This window comes from Brassica rapa, chromosome A03, assembly GCF_000309985.2.
Source record: "Brassica rapa cultivar Chiifu-401-42 chromosome A03, CAAS_Brap_v3.01, whole genome shotgun sequence".
NCBI lineage: Eukaryota > Viridiplantae > Streptophyta > Magnoliopsida > Brassicales > Brassicaceae > Brassica > Brassica rapa.
The window spans coordinates 36,754,817-36,775,758 of record NC_024797.2 but is presented as its reverse complement, the minus strand read 5'-3'; the positions used below and the strand labels follow the sequence as shown (position 1 = coordinate 36,775,758).

General features: G+C 37.1%; 2 protein-coding genes across 2 annotated transcripts; one reads left to right on the top strand and one right to left on the bottom strand.

Annotated features, from left to right (window-relative positions):
- LOC117132711 (protein FAR1-RELATED SEQUENCE 5-like) lies at nucleotides 1–2,406 on the top strand. The gene has a single exon (XM_033287537.1). The coding sequence runs from the start codon at nucleotides 1–3 to the stop codon at nucleotides 2,404–2,406; it is 2,406 nt and encodes an 801-aa protein (XP_033143428.1).
- Nucleotides 2,407–3,180: 774 nt separating this feature from the next.
- On the bottom strand, nucleotides 3,181–16,319 carry LOC117132847 (uncharacterized protein At3g43530). Its single transcript, XM_033288187.1, has 5 exons — nucleotides 8,848–16,319; nucleotides 6,201–8,768; nucleotides 5,409–6,107; nucleotides 5,173–5,334; nucleotides 3,181–5,090 (listed from the first exon to the last, which is right to left on the bottom strand). The coding sequence occupies exons 2-5, from the start codon at nucleotides 6,366–6,368 to the stop codon at nucleotides 3,351–3,353; spliced, it is 2,769 nt and encodes a 922-aa protein (XP_033144078.1). The 5' UTR covers nucleotides 6,369–8,768; nucleotides 8,848–16,319; the 3' UTR covers nucleotides 3,181–3,350.
- Nucleotides 16,320–20,942: the final 4,623 nt, after the last annotated feature.

Here is a 20,942-nt window from a genome sequence, read left to right as displayed (position 1 = left end):
ATGAAATGGATTTCGGGAGATGGTGAAGGAGAAGATGAAATTCACACGATTGTGTTTAAGGAATCAGTGGAGGAGATCACATACTCTGCTTTGGTTGAGCGTATTTGCAGAAAGATAAAGGTAGATGGATATAAGGTGGAAACGAAGATTAGTTACTTTCCAATGGTCTTGTATTCAAACAAGCTATCATATGTCTGGAATGATGAAGATGTTTTTGGTTATCTACTGCAATTAAATCATGAGAAGTGTAGAAGTGTTCTACATGTGGAGTTCAACAAAACGGTTCAAGAAGAGGATGATGAAGCTGATGTCTATGTCGGTCTATCCGATAGAGAGGCTACTGATGGAGAGGCTACTGATACATGGGCTACTGATAGAGAGGCTTGTGAAGCAGATGGTGTGCTCACACTTTACGATGACATTGAAATTCATGGTAATGTCACCGAAAGAGATGCGATTGTGATTGAAGATACAGAAGCAAGACCATCAGTTGAAGTAACCCCAGCTGTCAAGGAACGGGATGATGGTATGGATTTGGCTGTAGGTCAAGAATTTAGAACCAAGGAGGAAGCACAAGTTCATATTCAGACGGCTTCGCATCTGAAGTGTTTTGAGTATGATGTAATTAAGTCGGACACTAAGAGATATGTGATAAAATGCCGAGCAGCCAAAGAAGGCTGCAAGTGGTATGTGCGTGTTGCAAAGTTGATGAATTCAGATAGTTGGACGGTTAGAAGTTACATCAAACAGCATAGATGTTCTGTTGTTACTACAAGAACACTTCCTAATAGAAGGAGAGGCACACCAGGAATCGTTGCAGCTGTTTTGGCTCAAGATTATCCCGGTAGTTTAGACACACCAGCTCCCAACGCCTTGATCCAGCTGGTTCATCACAGGGTGGCTGTGAAAGTATCATACACAACGTCATGGAGAGGAAAAAGATTAGCTGCTAATAAAGTGCGAGGAAGTCCAGAAGAGAGTTATACTTTATTAAATTCTTATATGCACATGCTGAAGCAGTCGAATCCTGGCACAGTAGCTCGAGTGGTTGTGGATGAGGCCCAAAAGTTTAAATATCTGTTTTTTGCTTTGGGAGCTAGCATAGAAGGGTTTACCGCTATGAGGAAAGTCCTCATTGTCGATGCAACACACCTGAAGAATGTTTATGGTGGAGTTCTATTTGTTGCGACTGCTCAAGATCCCGATCATCACCACTATCCAATTGCGTTTGGTATTGCAGATGGTGAGAAAGAGCATAGTTGGGTGTGGTTTATGGAACAGTTGAAATCAGTGATATCTGATGTTCCTGGATTGGTGTTTCTTTCAGATAGAAACAAAAGCTTGATCAAGGCAGTAAGTCTAGTGTTCCCTCAGGCCTCTCATGGTTATTGTATATGGCATTTGGCTCAGAATGTTAAAGTACATGTCCGTAACAACAGAGAAACTTGCACGTTTAAGTTTATGGGCTGCACACACGCTTATACAGAGGCTGAGTTCTTGAACCTTTATAATGCTTTTCGCATGAGGTATCCTAGCGCAGCGGAGTATCTTGACAAAAGTGTTGAAGAGAGGAAATGGGCGAGATGTTACTTTGAAGGAGATAGGTACAATGTTGACACCACCAATTCAGTGGAATCTTTTAATGGTGTTATTAGTGACGTGAGAAAGTTAAACATACTACCAATGTGTGATTTCATCATCGGGAAAATGGCTGAATGGTTCAACATACATAGGAAGGAGGCAGCTGAAATACCACCCGCACTAAAGCTTGTTCCTATTGTGGAAGCGGAAATGTCTAAAAGATGTGTTGATGCAGGGTTTCTTTCCGTTGTCGAGTTAAACAGCTTCCATCTTGAGTACAGTGTCTCAGGAAGTGACGGGAAGCATTATACCGTTGATATGGCTATGATGACTTGTAGCTGTGAGCAATTTGATAAAGACAAATACCCATGTGTCCATGCAGTAGCTGCTGCCACATTCATGACTGATAAAGCGGGAAAGGAACTTCATCTATCTGAGTATTGTTCTAAGTACTATTTAGTGGAGCAATGGGCTTTGGCTTATCACAGGACAATATATCCTGTTCCTCATATGTCTGATTGGATTATACCTGAAGAAGTTAAAGCAATGAAAGTGCTTCCTCCAGATTATGAAGTCAAAAAAGGAAAACCGCAGCAAACTCGATTTCCATCGGCAGGAGAATCTCGTGGAAGAGGAAAAAGAGGCAAAGGGAGAGCCAGCGGCACAGGTAGAGCCAGCGGCACAGGCACCGCTGACGGCACAGGCACCGCTAACGGCACAGGCAGTACCAGTGGCGCTGGCAGTTCCAGTGGCACAGGCAGAGCGAGAGGAGGAGGTATGGGAGCGTATTTTGAATGTGGAATTGGTGCAGGTCCAGGTGTTTGATTTCTAGGATTACTGTGTTTACTGAGCTTACTATGTTTTGTTTGGATTACTGAGTTTACTGAGTTTACTATGTTTTATTTGGACTACTAGGTTTTCTGAAATTACTATATTTTAGTTGGAATACTAGATTTTCTGGAATTACTATGTGTGATTTGGAGTACATATATATTAGTACGAGTATTTATGTTTAGTATATAGAACCCTTATATTTTTCATGAGTATTATCAATTCGTAGACTATATATTTGATAAATATATATATTAAAACTATTTTGATTATTATTTTCAATAGTTTAAGAAAAACCTATTCAGTTTTCTAAAAAATGTCCTTAACTTACATTGTTAGTGTGTGAATGGTTAGACTATAGCTAGGAAAATCTAACAAAATACATATTCCTGGAAAACTTCTGCTGCAAATGTTTTCTTTGATGATAATCATAGTGTAAAATCATTGGTTTTACTAAAATTTATTTCATATTCTACGGGTTTAACTAGAAAAACCTAAAAATTGCCAAAGAATTACTATGTGTAAGGTAGTATTACTAACTCCTTGAAGAATACCAAGAATTACTAAGTGTAATTTGAATATTATATTTATGTATATACCGATTGCACGTTTTACATGAGTACATTTATTAACATGTGCTATGAATATATTTATGTATATACCGGTTGCACGTTTTACATGAGTACATTTATTAACACGTTTTTGGCCTTAGTAAACCTAGTAGTAAGACCAGTTATCCATCTGAATCATTTTTGGACATAGCCTAACTTGAAAACAGTTTCCAAACCTGTTTTTTAACATCCAAAACACATTATACAACCAAGTTTAAACATCCAAAAGCATACCACAACCAAGTTTAAACACCCAAAAGCATATTACATCCAAAAGCATCCTACCAAGTTTTAAAGACTTCAAATACATAAATAATTTTCAGACGCCTACTTAACCTTTGTTTTACGCTTCTTCTTAGGCCCGTCAATGTCTTCTGTCTTCACCTGCGTGTAGGGACTCTGCAGCCGCTGAGGTTTTCTCTTCTCCCTTGGCGTACGTGCAATCACAGGTGCTGATTCTTGACTCTGGGGCCGCTGAGGTTTTTTCTTCCCCCTTGGTTTGCCATACATCATTATCTTCTGTTTGCACCTAAGCTTGAACCCTGTCCTCACCTCATTGGTTCCATCTCTCCTCACCTCAGTGGTCCCATCCGCCATCTCCTCACTAGCCTTGTAAACGACCAAGGCCCACATTTGCTTTTCTTCATCAGTGTATTTATCACCCTCTTCCTCGACAACTGTCTCAGCCTCTTTCTCAACCACTTTATCCGCCTCTTCCTCTGCTTCCTCAGCTTCCTCTGCTTCCTCTGCTTCCTCTGCTTCCTCTGCTTCCTCAGCTTCTTCTTCCACCATTTCTTCAGCATTTTTTTCGGTGGGACTCTCCTCCACAGCTTCTTCTTTCTCCACCATTTCTTCAGCAATTTTTTCGGTGGGACTCTCCTCCACACCTTCTTCTTCCTCCACCATTTCTTCAGCTATTTTCTCGGTGGGACTCTCCTCCACACCTTCTTCTTCCTCCACCATTTCTTCGGCTATTTTCTCGGTGGGACTCTCCTCCACACCTTCTTCTTCCTCCACCATTTCTTCAGCATTTTTTTCTGTGAGACTCTCCTCGTCACTTTCTTCGGCTTCAACTGTCATCTCCTCACCCTCTTCCTCGACAACTGTCTCAGCCTCTTTTTCAGTCTCGATAGGTGATGGCGCAGTTACCGTTGGTCCTCTTAAAAACTCCTCTGGTGGTGTAAGTACTATTTTTCTCGCGGCCAATCTCTTCGGTCTACCACGTGGTGGTGTAGGAGTTCCCTTGGCAACTTTCTCAGCCTCTTTCTCTAGATACTCAGTCTCTTCAGAAAGAATACTCTTCCATAACGCATCCGCCTCTACTCTCCTCTTCTCAGCCTCTTCCTCAGTATCGTAATCTTCTTCAGAGACCTCATCTTTTTCTCTAGTTCCCAGCTCTGTTTTATCAGCCTCGTTCTCCTTCTCTTCTTCTTCCTCCACGTTTCCCTTGTCTTTCTCACCATCCTTACTGTTTTCCCCACCCGAGACCACATCCTTTTCCTCGCCAGACTCACTGTTTTCCTTGTCTTCCTTAGCCTTCTCACTGTTTTCCTTCCCTTCAGCTCTACCATAATCTCTATCATCCCATCCAAAATCCATATCTTCACCATAGTTCCTCTCCTCATTTTTGTTGCTCTCAATAGAAGTCAGCTTTTCTTCTATTTTCTTAGCCCTTCTTTTAAGTTGTCGCTGGTTCTTTTCAAATTTACTCATCCTCACATCCATATCACCCAGCTTTGCCTCCACCACTGATTTAAGACCAGAAAACCCTTCACTCATGGCCCCCAAAATCTTTTCTTCCAGAGCTTTCAAGCTCTCCAACCCAGATTTAGAAGACGAATCTTCTAAAAACGTCACCTTTTCTTTGTCCTTCTTCTTCTTAAACACTCGTGCAGCAACATCTAAGTCGTATAGCTCTTTCCAAAATATCTTCTTCTGCTTCACATTTAGCCAGTGGTTCCAAGTATCACTTGTGCTTCCCTCACAATGATACTCTCGCTCCTCATCAATTATACGAGCCAGCATGATTTCCTCACCCACAGTTGGCACCAACACACTGTTAATAACCTGAAAAAAAAACAAAAAGGAAAATCAGTTTAAATTTTATTATATTCTTCTAGTTTCTACTACAAAGTATATATACATATACCTTTGTGTGTCCAAGTGCAGCATATATATCTTCCAAAGGATAGCCCTTCATGCTACTCTTTGTAAACCGGCTCTTGCACATCCTAGGACAATCTTCAGAAGGTGTGTCTGTAGATAGTCGAAATGTTTTCCCCAGCTTAGGAATACATTCAAAAGCCAAAATCTACACAAATATTGTAGCGCTATCAGATTTACGGTTATAAAACAACTCATATTTGACTAAATTGTATGCTTTACCTCTAATGGAATTATGAATCCAGGAAAGCCGCATGCCGAGTGCACTTCACCCTTCAGAAGCTCCATCATATGCTTGATGTTCTTTATTGCATCTTCAAATGTCAAACGACCCCATGGAAATGTTCTGCAAACATCCAAATCTTCCACGATCCTTAAGATGAACGGGTCTACTGGTCCGCAATCCTTTGCCTGTCCTCTGATAACCCGACCAAGGAAGAACAAGACAGCCATCTTCAATCTATCATTGCATGGCGTCTTCATAGACAACAGCTTGTGCTCCACATCTGTTATGGTGATCTTCTTTAGTCCACCGAAGTAATAATCCACAAACTTCGTACTCCCGAGCTTCAAATATTTCCTCGGATACTCATGGCAGTCTAAGCCCGAGATGAGGGCATGCTCCCTCATAGAATAGCGGATGGGAACACCATTCACACCAAACCATGCAACATCTTCTTCTTCAGTCGAAATGGTGCGCAAGAGTAACATCCACATTCCTTGGAGCTTCAGGTATTGTTCATCAGGCATGTGGAAGAAGTGACGAAATTGAGGATGGGTTGTGAACCATTTAACCTCCTCCTTAAGCTTCTTAATCACGTCCACTGTATTCTTCACAAGGCACTTGGTTTGAATCTTGCAAGTCTTCGTGAACTCTGTGCTCTTGAAGCATAATTCAAGGGGCTGTGGTGGTTGCCTTGCCTGCAATCATAATATATATGTATTAGTCATTTGTTACTACTAAAATTAGTATACTTTCACACTGACAATGATTAAAACGAGTGCAAAAACTACCTTAGATGATACAGCAGACATGTCATCACTTTCTGAATCAACAGAGAGAGAAACTACAGTCGTTTCTCTTGCCGGCTCATTCCCAGCTGAGACCGCCTTTCTAGCTCTAGTTCTACTGGAGACTCCAACGCACGTAGTAGATGGATTCTTTCTTTTCCGGCCCTTCATTTCCTGTACAAGAAATTAGAAACGCTGTTAAAAACACAACAAGTCACTGTCAATTAATCCAAATGCAAACCGCATAGCAAACATCAATTATTACATCTCAACAATGTAATACTCAAAGGAAACTACTCACTTACGAAAAGGAACGAAGATGGAGACTAGATTTCGTCGGAGAAAGAAGAAGAAACGAAGCAGTTCTCGACTCTAGAGAGTTGAGACCCGAGAAATAAGAGGGAGAGAGGACGTCCACGGAGAGATTGATTGATTCTCGATTTAGACGGAGGAGGACGACGGAGAAAGCCACAACGCACGGAGGCTAGGGTTTCGCGCAATCGCAAGAGAGAAGCCGGAGAGGGACGAGACGGGATTTAGATTGGGTCGGGTAGAGAGGGAGAGAGACGAAACACTTCGTTTAGAGAATAGGATCCGGTTCAGTTTGGTTGGGTCGGGTAGAGCAGGTCGGGTTGGTAATAAGTTGGTTTCATTAAGGTCCCTAGCGTCTTTAACCACGATTTACCCGATTTTATATTTAAAAAAAAATAAAAAATATATTATTTTTTATTACAGGGTGAAATCAGCATTTCTAATGGAGAGGGAGGGGCATCTCGAGTTAAAGTCCACACTTTAGTGATTAAGGTTTAGATTTTAGTATTTAGAAATTGGGATTCGGGTTGGACAAGGTTTGGTATTTAGGGGTTGGGGTTGGAGTCCTATACCACTTGAGCGATATTGAATAGAACACTCATGTACTTTCAAATCACGCGGATGTATATTCCAGGTTGTTTCAGGCACAATCAGTGTGGTCCCATAAAGCGTGAATCCATGCCATTCCTCATTTGAGATGGCACCATCCTTTTTTAACAATCCATTTTACTGCCTACAATATAAAAGTATGCAGTAAATAAGTGAGTGACGTCAGCAGTATTACGTGATTTGATAGAAAATAGCGGTGTTTCAATCATGTTTATACCTTGAAGCGAAGACGTCATCCATTCTATCTATATGTTATCGAGTACTTTCAAATGGGAAGAGTATAACCAACTCAATCGTGAGCTAAATATTAGTGAATTAATAATGTCAAAATAACCGTTATATTTTTAATTTATCTTTAGAAATTGGCTACTCAGCAAATTAACCCCAATAAAATAATAAGAATCAAACTTAATAAGCTTTTTAACGTCTAAACAGATTTTATTGATATTTCAAAGGACAAGTCTATATATATATAAGTTAGTTTTTTCCTTCTTCTGACAAGTGGCAGGGAGTTTTTGCGACACGTGTCGTCCATGTATTTTGTTTATATTTTAGGTCCTTCTATTACATTATTACAACTAGGTGCTGAGACCCCGCGCAAGCGCGGGGCTGGTTACTTTGGATATCGATGGGGTGGTATGATTTACGGAATGTTAGTGTTATTTAAAATTTATGCAAATCAAAGAATAAAATTTATCGGAAATAAGACAACAAAATTGATTCTAGCTTTTGACGATTAACTCAAGTTAGAGACATTTCCCAAAACAGAAGGAAAATTCAAAAAGTATAATTAAGGTAAAATATAGAGAATGTGAAAAAGGCCTAAACATGAAACAGAGAGCGTGGAACAACGGAAAGGGAAAGAGAAGAAAATGAAGAAGCTTACGTCAGGTATATGAAATTAAAAAGACAGATATTGTGACAGCGCAGCACCAACTTATTTGGGGGTCCATATCAAGTTATCAACTCTGTATATATCCGTTGTTTGAATAAATACTCAAAGTTTCAAACTACTTGCATTACAAAATTATTTTATTTTTTCAAAATACACATTGTTTGCTAGTACTTGTTAGGGAGCTCAAGGACCGTAGTAGCATATATTAAAGCTACACTAATCTTCATCGCTAAGATCACACATTGTCTACATCCTCAACGTTAGGATATTCCAAGTAACACTTCTCCTCGTCTTCCTCGTCACGGGTTCCATCTTCATATTGTAAACTCCAAGTAACCATCTTCCAAAACGCAGCACTTCACTTCTCTTCTCTCTTCAGACTTAGCGGTGGTCTGTGACAAAATCCAGCTGTTGGATTGAAACAGAGCTCTTATATTGGCTTTGTGGTTCATAAGAGTTTCAAGAATGGTGAAACTGGAAGCATCGTGGCAAGTGGCTCCCCTTCTAAGGAGATCTGCCCCCTGTGTGAAATAGTTTAACAAAACATAAAGATTAAAATAGTTTAACAAAACATAAACGAAGGTTGACGTTTTTACATTATGAAAAAGTAATTGTGGGTTTAAAATGTTTGGGCTCAAATTATGTTGGGTTCTATGTCTAAAACATGATTTGAACTTAAAAACTGAAAATAAAAAAACCGTTAGGTTCTTTCTTTTTTTTTCTCCGTTGTCGGGACAGCATCACCTGTGGGATCCCTGGCATGATTAGAGCTTAAGTTTGTGAGATTGGGGAGCGATAATAGTGTGATGCGTTATTGAAGAGGAGTTTACTTACATCAGTTAGGCTTCGTCCGCATCATTCCATTGTCGTTGGTCCTCGGGTGCTTCATCGTCGTTGGAATCTGCAAAAGAAAAGGTTTTAATTTATTAAGTAAGATGTCTTTTATTTCTTTTAGATTCGGTTGCTAAAAACATAATTCATTCAGTTTTCATGTTTTGTTTGGAGATTGCAGGGATGAAACCGTGGATCACAGAATCCTGTAAGAAAAACATAGAAAAATCATTAGTTGTTCATAAAAAAATTCATAGACAAAACCAAAACAAAAACATGAAGACACGTTTCATATATGAACAAAGAATAAGCAAAGCAGAGTTAAAGTTATAAAAAATAAGTTAGAAACAATCATCACCAGTTCATCAAGGAGGAGAATGGTGATGCCCATAAACTCTCCATTCTTGTTAATGTTCCTGGAATCCTAGAATCGGATGAGCCGACCAACAATGGACTGAGTGGACCTTCCAAGGCGGAGAGAGTTGAAGGTGGAGAAGGGAACGGCGGCAATGGTGGCTGAAGCGGCTGGAGCAGCTGGATAAGTCATTTTCGCGACGGATGTGAGAAAGTAAAGCGAACGGAAAACTGAGAAAGAAAAGTTTGAGACAAGATGGAGCTTATACCTCGAGGGATTCTATATATATGAGAGCTCTGAAGGCGTTAGAGCAGAAACTAAGCGTTTGGTAGGCGCAAAACGTGCGTAGAGCCTTAAAGATCGACCATAATAACTGATTGCCAGAAGGGGAATCGCAAGCGACGAAGGAGATGGTGAAGATGGCGGCTTTCCTAATCTTCTTAGCTTTGTCTGTATCACCACTTTGGACAGATACAAAGCCTAATAAACAGAAAATCAATAAGCCCAAAGCCCATTTTGTCGAAGTCCATTCGTTACCCATCAATTTTAAAAAAAAAGGTGGGGTCCATAATGTTATATTAGTTTCCGACCTTCATAATATATATTAGTTTCGGCCATCAATGTACAAAGTATCCTTTAGTGCAGTGGTATAATTGTGGATGTTTATATTTCAATAACCTGGGTTCGAGCCATATATTTGACATTTTTTCACACTTTTAAAAAGTGGGACCCACAGACCGCTGACGTGTCGCATCAGGGGGAGAGAAACTCTCCTATTATATAATAGATTTGGCCAAGTACTTTCTAATCGTGAACTATCTAATCATTTTCGCACTAACTATTATCGTATGAAGTTTGATAATCTGTTTTATTGTTCACTAAAATTCAAGATGACTAAAGAAATAAATAAAATAATAGAAATATATTTTACATATTTAATTTATTCACAACTAAACATTGCATAAATTTTTGTTATTTTACTACTTTTTTACCATTTTCTATTATTTAATTTTATAAATTATATATTTATTTAACTATTAAAAATATAAAATGACCAAACTACTAAGAAAAAATTAGAGTGCAATACATAATCTAAATATAAAACTTCCACACTCAGAGGAAAAAAAAATACCATAGTAACACTAACTCAATAAAGGTTTGGAGCTTAAAAAAAATCAACAAAGAAGACTAACCTATCTCATCTTACCATCGAATGTCTTGGGTAGAACAAAAAGATTTCAGAAAAAAGTAAAAAGATAAAATATGAGATAAAGCAATCCCCGGAACACAAAGGATCGCGATCAAGCACCAGCGCAATAAACCAAAAAAACGGGTCAGAAAAAAAAATCATCGGAAGAACAAAGTCACCACGAGAAAAAAGGACGCATGTCTAAAGCACCGGAAGCACAACCACCAGCTAAGAGAGCACCTCACAAACTAAACAAGCACATAGAAAGCGCTCATGCCTGGAAAGAATCACAAAACTCTAAATGGAAAAAAACCAAAGCTCCAAAAGAATAACTCTGCACACCTACACTAACGTTAACGGATGCATGAGAAGAAGATACACAAACTGAGTGAGGGAGAAGGGAAGCCAACCACCGAGAAACCAAAGCTTAAGCTTGAGACCATAAACAACCTTCCAAAGGTACAAAGCATACACAGAAAAAAAAACACTATCCAAACCTGGAGTAGCAAATATGGCGAAAGGGAGAGAGCCACAAGAGACGTGATCACCGATGAAAGGTGCAACAAGATGAGATAACAAAGAGATAAAAAGAGACAAAATGAAATCAAGAAACCGTGGAGCCATCCTCGAGCTATTAAAAAGAACATAGAAGTTAGATCACCAAAAACCCGTCTTGAAAACCATGACGAACAGAGACTATTGACGCCAAACCAGCAACGAGGAAAACAACATCAATGACAACTAAACTCTGACCCAACCCAGCGATATGTAGTTTCTAATCGTAGCCAAAACCTAAGGAAAAAGAGGACCAATACTGACCGAAATAACATACAACGCCGTAAGAAACAACCGCACAACATGGAACTAATATGCATGATCTATAACAAATACCAGATAATATCACATGAAAAGAAGGTGAGGAAAAACAAGAGCATGGAAGTGAGTCTTTTCTGAGTGACGGTGAGAAGCACTGCACACAAGAGAGGTAAACGAAATACATAGATGGTGATGGCTCAAGGCCAAAAGATGGGAGAGAGTGGAAAAAACACTTAAAAGAGAAATATTCAAAAATGTGGAAAATTAAAATACAATTTTGATGTTGTTAATCTTAAAATCAACAAATGCCTAAGACAAAGTTATTGAAATTCAATATGTTTTACATCAGAAACTCACTTCACCACTAACAAGTAGTATTATGCATACAACAACACATTATTAAAAAGACAAAAACATAATATATTAACTTATTACCTACTACTACATAACATAATAAAACATCAAATAATGCTCTTCAAAAATAAATACTGACCACGTCATCAGAAAATCATATTTAAGAACAATAAAACAATATTCTTCTCGAAGCGCGGACAACCTCCTAGTAGAATTATATAATGGTGTACAAATCATCAACACATAAATTACTAAAGAAGCTGAAATATGCGACATATGGTGAAGACGAATTATTTGGAAAAATGAAGATTGATGTTGATTTCTTGTGCAGTAAGCCTTACATGCTAATAGAACATGTAGTATTTTACATTATAAGAAAAAAATAAGGAAAAAGTAAATATACAATAGAAGAAACAGAAATAGTACATTAAACATATATTGTAATATTACCATTTGATATAAAAACAAAAAATTAGAAAAACTAAATATACAATATAAGAAAAACAAAAAATAAGTAAATATACAATAGAAGAAATAGAAATGTTACATTAAACAACAATCGTAACAATACCATTTGATATAAAACAAAAAAAAAAAGAGAATAACTAAATATACAATATAAGAACAAATAATAATAAGTAAACATACAATATGAGAAATGAAAATACTACATTAAACATATATTTTTCTATTTTTTATTAAATATACAATATAAGAAATAAAAATACTACATTAAACATCTATCCTCTGTTCGGAACTATGCTAGGCGCTAGTCGGGCGGCCACTCCGGGCTTAGTGAGTTATCAAAAATTTGGAGAATAAGCGGGGTATATGCGGGGATTAGTTTTATTATTATTTTATTATAATGTTTAACTTAAATATAAAATATAAATATATTAGAATGTAATAGTTTTTTGTATGTTATCAAAGAAATTTATATTTATTGGTTGAACAAAATTATTTGTTAGCATATGTTAATACCATACATTTGAAAAACTAATTATTCTAGACTAGTTTTTGAATGTTTATTATATGTATATGTCTATATATTAAGCTCTGCATTCTACTACCAAAGATTCGTTTATTTCTAGTGGTTAAGTCTCATGTTCTGCACCGAATAACCTGGGTTCAATGCTTCTTGACTGCAATTTATTTATTTTCGTATTGTTAGTATTGATGTTCAAAAGTCCCACATCGGTTATAGATGAAAAAGGAGACAAAATCTGACTCTATATATATATATATTTCAGATACTATAGAAAGGGTAAAGTAATTGGGCTTCATAATTCTTCTATAGCCCAATATATACTTTAACAACTTATAACTTAGGTTTATATAATTTGACCGATTAGTTATTGATTGGGCCACCTAATTGGTTAATGGGCTGCCTAATCAGTTAAATGGGTCTTCTAATTGGCGTCCCATTTTGTTTGGCGATTGTATCAAAATTGCTGCAGGAGATGTCCGGGTAGCGGACGGCTAGGCGGCCGCGTTTTTGAACAGGGCATCTATCTAAAAAATGTACAATTTTACATTTTTATTATTTCTAAATATTTTTATATGAAGGGACCGCTAATCTCGCTCTCAAGCACATGGCTACAAATGTCTCTGCAATGGGACAATACCCATCATGACTCATATGGCAGAATGAGCTATTGAAGGTAAAATAGTCACAAGTACACATGTTGGTAAAAGAGTCTAACTCCTAAGAATCATTTTATCTCCAATAATCTCAGACCACCCATTCATACACGTGATTGTTTTCAGTCCTTTCAGCTCATCAAACAAATGAGCAAGAATCATTCTTCCTTAAGAACAAAAAGAAAAGAAAACATAACGAGTTACAACTTTTTCGAATGATGGTAAGCTGTATTGAATAATAACTAAGAAACCAAGTCTAGTCCCAAAATTGCTACCCGAACGCAAGCAACGGTAGGACACAACCAAATCTTTCATAAACAACTGCAACACAAGGAGTCAGGGACACAACCAAATATATCATAAACAAACACACCAGCCGCGATTAATATTACAACTTAAAGGGTACCATATTGATCTTCAAGATGTACACATAGCAGGATCTCAAAAGCAACAAGCAGTGGTGTTGCCATAACAGAATGAAAAGGAGCCCAGTGCCACAAACCAGAACCTTAAAAGATACAAACAACATGATGCTAACAAAGAGCAAAGGTGATAACCACAAAAGATGTCATAGATGGAGCAGACAACAAAATCTACCACGAGAAATCACAGCATGAAACAGCCATAAAGGTGTAAATATAAATCTGCAGGAAAAAAAACAGAGCCAAAGGATGATAAAGACTTCTACTTTAGACACCACTAAACATACAAGGATCCAATTTTTATAGTTTGTACCTTACCCAAACTAAACTTAAGTCAAAACTCAATATCAAAGAAACCCATCAGCTGATGCAGATAATTATCCCAACTTTGGATATACCAAAGAGAAGTAAAGACTGAAATTACGTAAAAAGAAAGAAAGAAACTGACCACCATGATTGAGAAAGAACATGATCAAACTTGAGAGCGAGAAGAAAGGCGAAGGAGAAGAGAAAACTATGCGATGAAAACGCTTGAAAAGACTTCCAAATTCTTCTCCAACTCACTACTTTTCTTGAAGAAAAAAAAAAATGGTTCTTTCGAATCGACAGAGGATGAATTTCCACGACAAAAGCAGATGATAACAAGCTTAATTTACGATAATACTCTTTTACTTTTTGTGTGTGGATTGTGTATAAAAGTGAACGGCAATTTTTGAAAATATAACATTAGATTTAGATTAACACTACAACTATTAGTTAAGTTTTTCTTTGTTAAAAATAGTCGAAGTGACATATCGTTAGAAACTAAATTACAACAAACTTTAAAAAAATATATTTTATGATTTGTAATTTTATCTGTAAAATAATTAGATTATATTTAACTAAGTTTATGGTTTTTAAAATAAATAGAAAAATTTGACGTGATAAAAATATAAAAATTAATTTAACTTTTAGCTAGAAATGAATTAAACATTTTAAATATATTTAAATACGAAGGGAGGGTTTTACCCTAGTTATATTTGTATGTTTTATTTATGTTTGGCATTTTCTCTTCTAATATACAAATAAATGGTGACGTTGACTCAAGTTGGAAAATAAAATTAAAGAGTGACACAAGAAAAGAACGAATAAGAAGCGAAACTAATAAAAATATTATAGATAACAAAAAAATAAAAAAAAACTCTATCTCTTCCTAAACGCTCTCTCCTCTCTCCCCCGAAGAAGAAAACTCAGCCGGTGGTTTCTGCTTGGCCGGCGTCCGTTGGCTCTCGAGCCACGGCGTTGAGCCTGTCCTTGTGTTCTGTTTCTTTGTTAAGTCCTCGGTCTCCTTGTTGTATGATGAAGCAACGGTCCACCGTTTGAGCTCCGGTTCAATGTTGGTGTTTGAGCCTTAGATCTGAAGAGGTGATGATGCAGCAGTGACTCTCTCGACCCTACCAGTGGCTTCCTATCCTGAAGGCTCAGATCTATCCGCCTCCGTTTAACCGCACGGTCCGGTTCGTGTAGGCGCGTGAAGTGCGCGTGAAACACTCGTCCTTGGTTCTTCGTCTGAAACGGGTCGTTGTGGGGGTGGTGGTAACGAGTCTTGTGGATCTTGTCTCTAAAGGCTGTGGGCTCTGTTCCGGCTTCTTATCCAGCAAGTAGATCTAGTTTTATTTTTAGTTATGTGCGTTTCATGAAGTTTAGATATCTTTTTGGCTGTTATCTCTCTCAGAAAATTAGTGGACCCTTTGGTGATTTTTGGTCATAAGCTTGTAGTGTTTTCGGGTTTTGATGATGGTGTGAACGATTTCCAGTTTGTAGCTACCGGCCTCTTGTTGTGTGGTTGGTGGTCGCTAACGGGTTTGACCTCATTGATCTCCAGATCTGTTGAGATTGGAGTGTTCTTTGTAAGGCTTTTATTGAGGCGTAGCTTGGACGCAATGAAGTTGTGTCGCTGCCGTATCCGGAAGAGAATGTGGTCCTAGAGCGGATCTATCTTGCCGGGTTATAAAGTCTGGTTTCGTTGGTTGGAGAGGTGTGCTCTCGGTGTTGTAGAGGTTGATGTTATTGTTCGGTCGTCCGAGGGCGACAATGATAAATCTCGTTCAAAAGCTATTGCAAGCTTAGTGTACTACTATCATGGGGGGTTTGGAATTTTCTTTTGTAGTAATGTATGTGTGTGATCTTGCTCCTTGATTATATAAGCTGCCCTGTATGGGTTCTAGTTGCCTGTTCTGTGGGCTTTAGTTGTAAAATCGAGATACAGCGAAAACACAAGGCACAAAGTGATTCCAAGAACTCGTGTATCTTTTATTAGAAATCTTTTACACAATCTCTTACAGACTTGTTTGATCCGAATTACACAACTCGAGACGGATCAATTTCTAACAAACCCAACTTACTTGACTCAACACCTGTTGATCAAGTGTACCAATTCACTCAGCTATGAAACCCCAAAACCCTTTGTGTTTCTCTCTCAGAATTACCACGTGAAAGCTCTAACCCTAATCTTAGGTAAAGTCACCATATATATTAAATAATATTTTCCTATTATCCTACTATATAAAAGGGACTAAATTCAAGACTTTTGAGACTATCCACTTCAGCCAAAATATTCTCATCCAAAAAAAAATAGAAATAAATATCATTTAAAAGATAATTAACTAACATACAACTTTTGATATTTCTAAAAATTTCAAATTTGTAACTGCTAATTTATTAATAGAATCATATATCTATATTGAATTATGTTCTATTTTTAATCGTTAGACTTCAAGGGTAAATAAATTATTAAGTTATAATATATATAGTTTATAACTTTATATTGTAGTTATAAGTAAAGAGAAAATAACCGGAAAGGGTGAAGAAGCTAATGTAAAATTATGTAACTAAAATGGTAAAATGGTGAGTATGATGAGGTGAATCTAAGAAAAATTGTTGTACAAATTATGGTGCTTTCTTCGTCCACTATAATGATTTAAAATAATATATATATTCACATAAATAAGTCAATATTTGTTGTTTTTTTTTTTGGTAAGATGTTAAGATTATCATTTTCTGAAAGGTTACACTGTTGTTTTTAAACAATTTATTACAGCAAAGAAACAAAAACAACCAACAACAACTCAAGGTAAAAAAAACCTTAAAGAGGTCTTATACAAGAAAGATAAAAAGAAGTAGAGAAGAGGAGAAAGAAGAACTTGCCGGATAAGAGAGAAGACGGTCACACATCATACAGTCGAGAGAGGCAATGATGACTGATGAAGGTGAGGAGACAGCTGTGAACACACGAGCATTACGCTCTTTCCACAACAGGTAGATGGCTGACTGAAAGTAGAACTTGATGACTGGAGTAGCATGTGCATCTGCGTTGACGCGAGGTTGATTGATCTAGGCTGCAACAGAGTGTAGATCAGCCGGAGGAGAAATCCAAACTTCAGCAGCAAAAGACTCCCATATCAAGCGAGAGAAAGAGCACTCAAAGAAGAGATGATGGTCAGTCTCTATTTCCATATTACAAAGGACGCACGTTCCAGAGACATTTAACCCCCAACGCCTCAAGCGATCCTTGGTTGGCAGTCTTCTCCGCAAAGCCAGCCATGATATAAACGCATTACGTGGAATATGTTCCTTGAACCAAATAGTCTTGTGCCAATATTTATTGTTGATAGTGTTTATATTCTTTTCGGACATTAGTATCCATATTTTTTGGTAAACTGATCCAAAGAGATTAGTTTGTGGAGCTAACCAAACGAGGATTATAGTGTTTACTTTGGAAAAAGTAATAGGTTGAATGATAAATGGTGTGCGTGCCTTTTCACATGGAAATCTGCACATATTTTAAAATTGTAAGTTTTGAATCATAGAGAAAATATAGTGTATATGACTGAAGTTGGTCCATTCTGAAACTAAAGATGGCTAAAATTCTTCTTTGTCAAAATGCATAGATGTGAATCTTATATGTATAGAGTTATCCATTGCTTATAGCAGTGTAATAAACTCCGTGTGTAAAAGAGAAAAAATGTTATATAAGTGAAAACAAAAATTATGATTTTTTTTCTTGTGCCTATAGGCTCTTCGCAATTTGAAGAAGAAAGAACATATTGTGTGAAAATCTTTGGCTCGGTCAAATTTTATCCAGTTGTTTATAAAACTGTTGTTATCTGATTCATGTAATTTTTCAGAATTGATTTAAAAGTCCAAAAAACCCATCTATACTGACTTTTTGATATTTTTTCTGTGATTTGAATTTAAAAAGAGATAAAACTTTCGATTAGTTATGTAAACTCATAACAAGTATTTAGCTTTAGAAAGCATTTACATGTTTCAAACTTATAATATATACATATATAATGTTTAAAATTATGCATATAAAACCTGTGTAAAATATGTCTGAATATGTTTTTCTTCTTTAATGTGTTAATCGTACTATATATAACATTATTTTAAAATTTCAAAAAGTTTATGTCACTGTCACATACAAAAAACCATCAATAAAAAATATAATTCTCCATCTACGACAAGAAAAATGAAAAATTATAAACATATAAATTTAAATTAAGAAAAACTAACATTGGAAAAATAAGAATTAATATAAAAGGAAAAAACCGACAAATAATATTATAAATAAAATAAATTTATAAGACATAATCCGCGCGAAGCGCGGAAAAAATTTCTAGTCTAATATAATATTTCCTATATTTTAGCATCACCAAATATTCCAATTTGTCATCTAATAACATTCCTTTAATGCTTATTTCGTCAACCAAGCATATGAAAATATCACACATCATCGCATCTTGACGTTTCCTTTTTATTCTCCGAAGCATGTGTCACACATTACTCTCCATGTGTAACACATGTACACGAACCAAAACTCCACCACAGTAGCAACCTGTCAAGCGCCAAGTTCTTGATCTTACATTCTCCCCCTTTTTCACTGAGTTTTACAACTCAAGCTCAATAACCTCTAAGCACAATATGCATCATACATCCCATCAAAGTATTAACTTAAACTCCCCCTGAATCAAATACCATCTCCCCCTGCTTGAGTGGAAAACACTGTGTAAAACTTCATGATACTTGTTGGACCATCAAAACCCTCAACTCCTTCTACGCCATCGAACTGGTTCTTCAAGTTCAGTATTTTGATCAACCATTCGAGTGTATGACACATTGGTATGCTCGTGTGACACACCTTTCGTAAACTTGGGATACAGATCCTTCTTAGCTATCCATACATATCCATATATACCTTCTAGGTTCCACATAACAAAGGTTCATCCTCCAAGCTCGCTTAATCTGGTGTCTTCGAGAATAACAGAAATCAACCTTATGACCATGATTCCCACAAAACAAACAACCATTCTTCCTAGTTATTGCAGACTTTGGAGAGTGTAGTTTTGTCTGATCATTAGGTTCTTTTTTCACAGGTGTAGATGTATGTCTTTTCTCAGCTTTCGAGCTACTTTCAGGGTTAGATGGAGTACCTTTTACAAACTTGATAACATCAACTGGAATAGCTTGATCTTTTGGAGCAGCACCCTTGTATCCTAAGCCCCAATTCACCTTTGGAGGTTGTCCAACTGATAATATATGATCTAAAGTTTCAGATCCTCTGTTCAGCATCCTTAACTTTTTGTAATTTTCACTGAGTTCTCTTTGCAGCAGCTGACTTTTCTCGCGTTCCTCATTCAATAGCTGTTTCGTCGGATCATATTTAGTCTCCATACTCTTTAGATTGTAGGCCTGCTCAGAGATTTTCTTTTGTGAACTATGTGGATCAGACTCCTTCTCTTCTTTTGACACTCCAGTCTCAGATTTATTGTTGGTTTCCAACTCTAAAATGTTCACTTTTGCTTTCAGCATTGTTGTATCTTTGATCAGCTGAATATTTTCTTCACTGAGTTTAGCAAATTGACCAAACAGAACCTGATACTCAGCTAGAAGATCCACATCTATATCACTTTCTGCATCACTATGTGACACATCGGAGTTGGTGTGTGACACACACGACGCATGAAATTCACCTTTAGTGATGTCTTTTCCAGACCCTATAGCTCCATGAAGAGCCACAAAATTTAGAGCTATCTTCTTTTCTTTTTGGCTTTTTGTCATTGCAAATTCTCCTCTTCTTCATCTTCTTTGTGTTCACACAATCTGATTTTAAGTGTCCATAACCATTACATCCATTGCACTTGATTTCTTTTCTCTTGAATGATGGACAATCTGTTTTTACATGTCCAATACCATGACAGTTAAAACACACCGCTCCCTGCATTTTATTTTTTTCTTCTTCTCTAGGCAGTTTGTCGTTGGACATCTTATACAAGAGATTCATGGTTTCTTCAAGTTTCTGAATCATCAGGTGAATAGATTCTTCAAGTTTTTGAGCTCTTTGGATGTCTTCTTCAACTGTAACTGTAAAGTCTTGAGCAGGTTTTGAAAACTTAGATTCCAGTTCCATCTCCTCAGCCTTTAATATCCCTACTACCTCAGCAACTTGAGTTCATCAGTGTTCATCGTCAAGTTTATTGCTGCTTTATGTGTTGCAAACTTAGTAGGCAAACATCGCAGAAACTTCTTCACCAATTTTGCATCTTCGTATTTTTTACCTAAAACTTGTGCTTCATTGGCTATGGAGCTAAGCTTTGCACTGAAATCTCCTATCTTCTCATCATCTGTCATCTTTATGTCTTCAAAGTGTGATGCAAGCAAATCCAATCTTATCCTCCTAACATTTGCAGTACCCTCAAAAGCATTTTGTAGTATATCTCAAGCCTCCTTAGCTGATTCACATCCCTGTATAAGCTCAAATTGCTTTCCATCTACAGAACTGAAGATTGTATCCAGTGCTTTCGCATTAAACCTTGAAAGTTTTTTCTCTGTTGCAGTCCACTTTGTCTTCGGTTTAAGTGTCTTCAAGCCATCTTCTTGCATCACACACGGTTCTTCCCATCCAGATTGAACAACTGTCCAGATATCTTCATCAGCTCCACGTAAGTTTGCTCTCATTCTCACTTTCCAGTACCCATAATTCACATCATTCAGCAACAACATATTATTTGCCAAAATCGCCATATTCTCTTCTCAGGATCTCACCTTGGTTCGAAGAACTCTTCTTCGTTTAGATGTCCGGCTCTGATACCAAATGTAAAATCGAGATACAGCGAAAACACAAGGCACAAAGTGATTCCAAGAACTCGTGTATCTTTTATTAGAAATCTTTTACACAATCTCTTACAGACTTGTTTGATCCGAATTACACAACTCGACACAGATCGATTTCTAACAAACCCAACTTACTTGACTCAACACCTGTTGATCAAGTCTACCAATT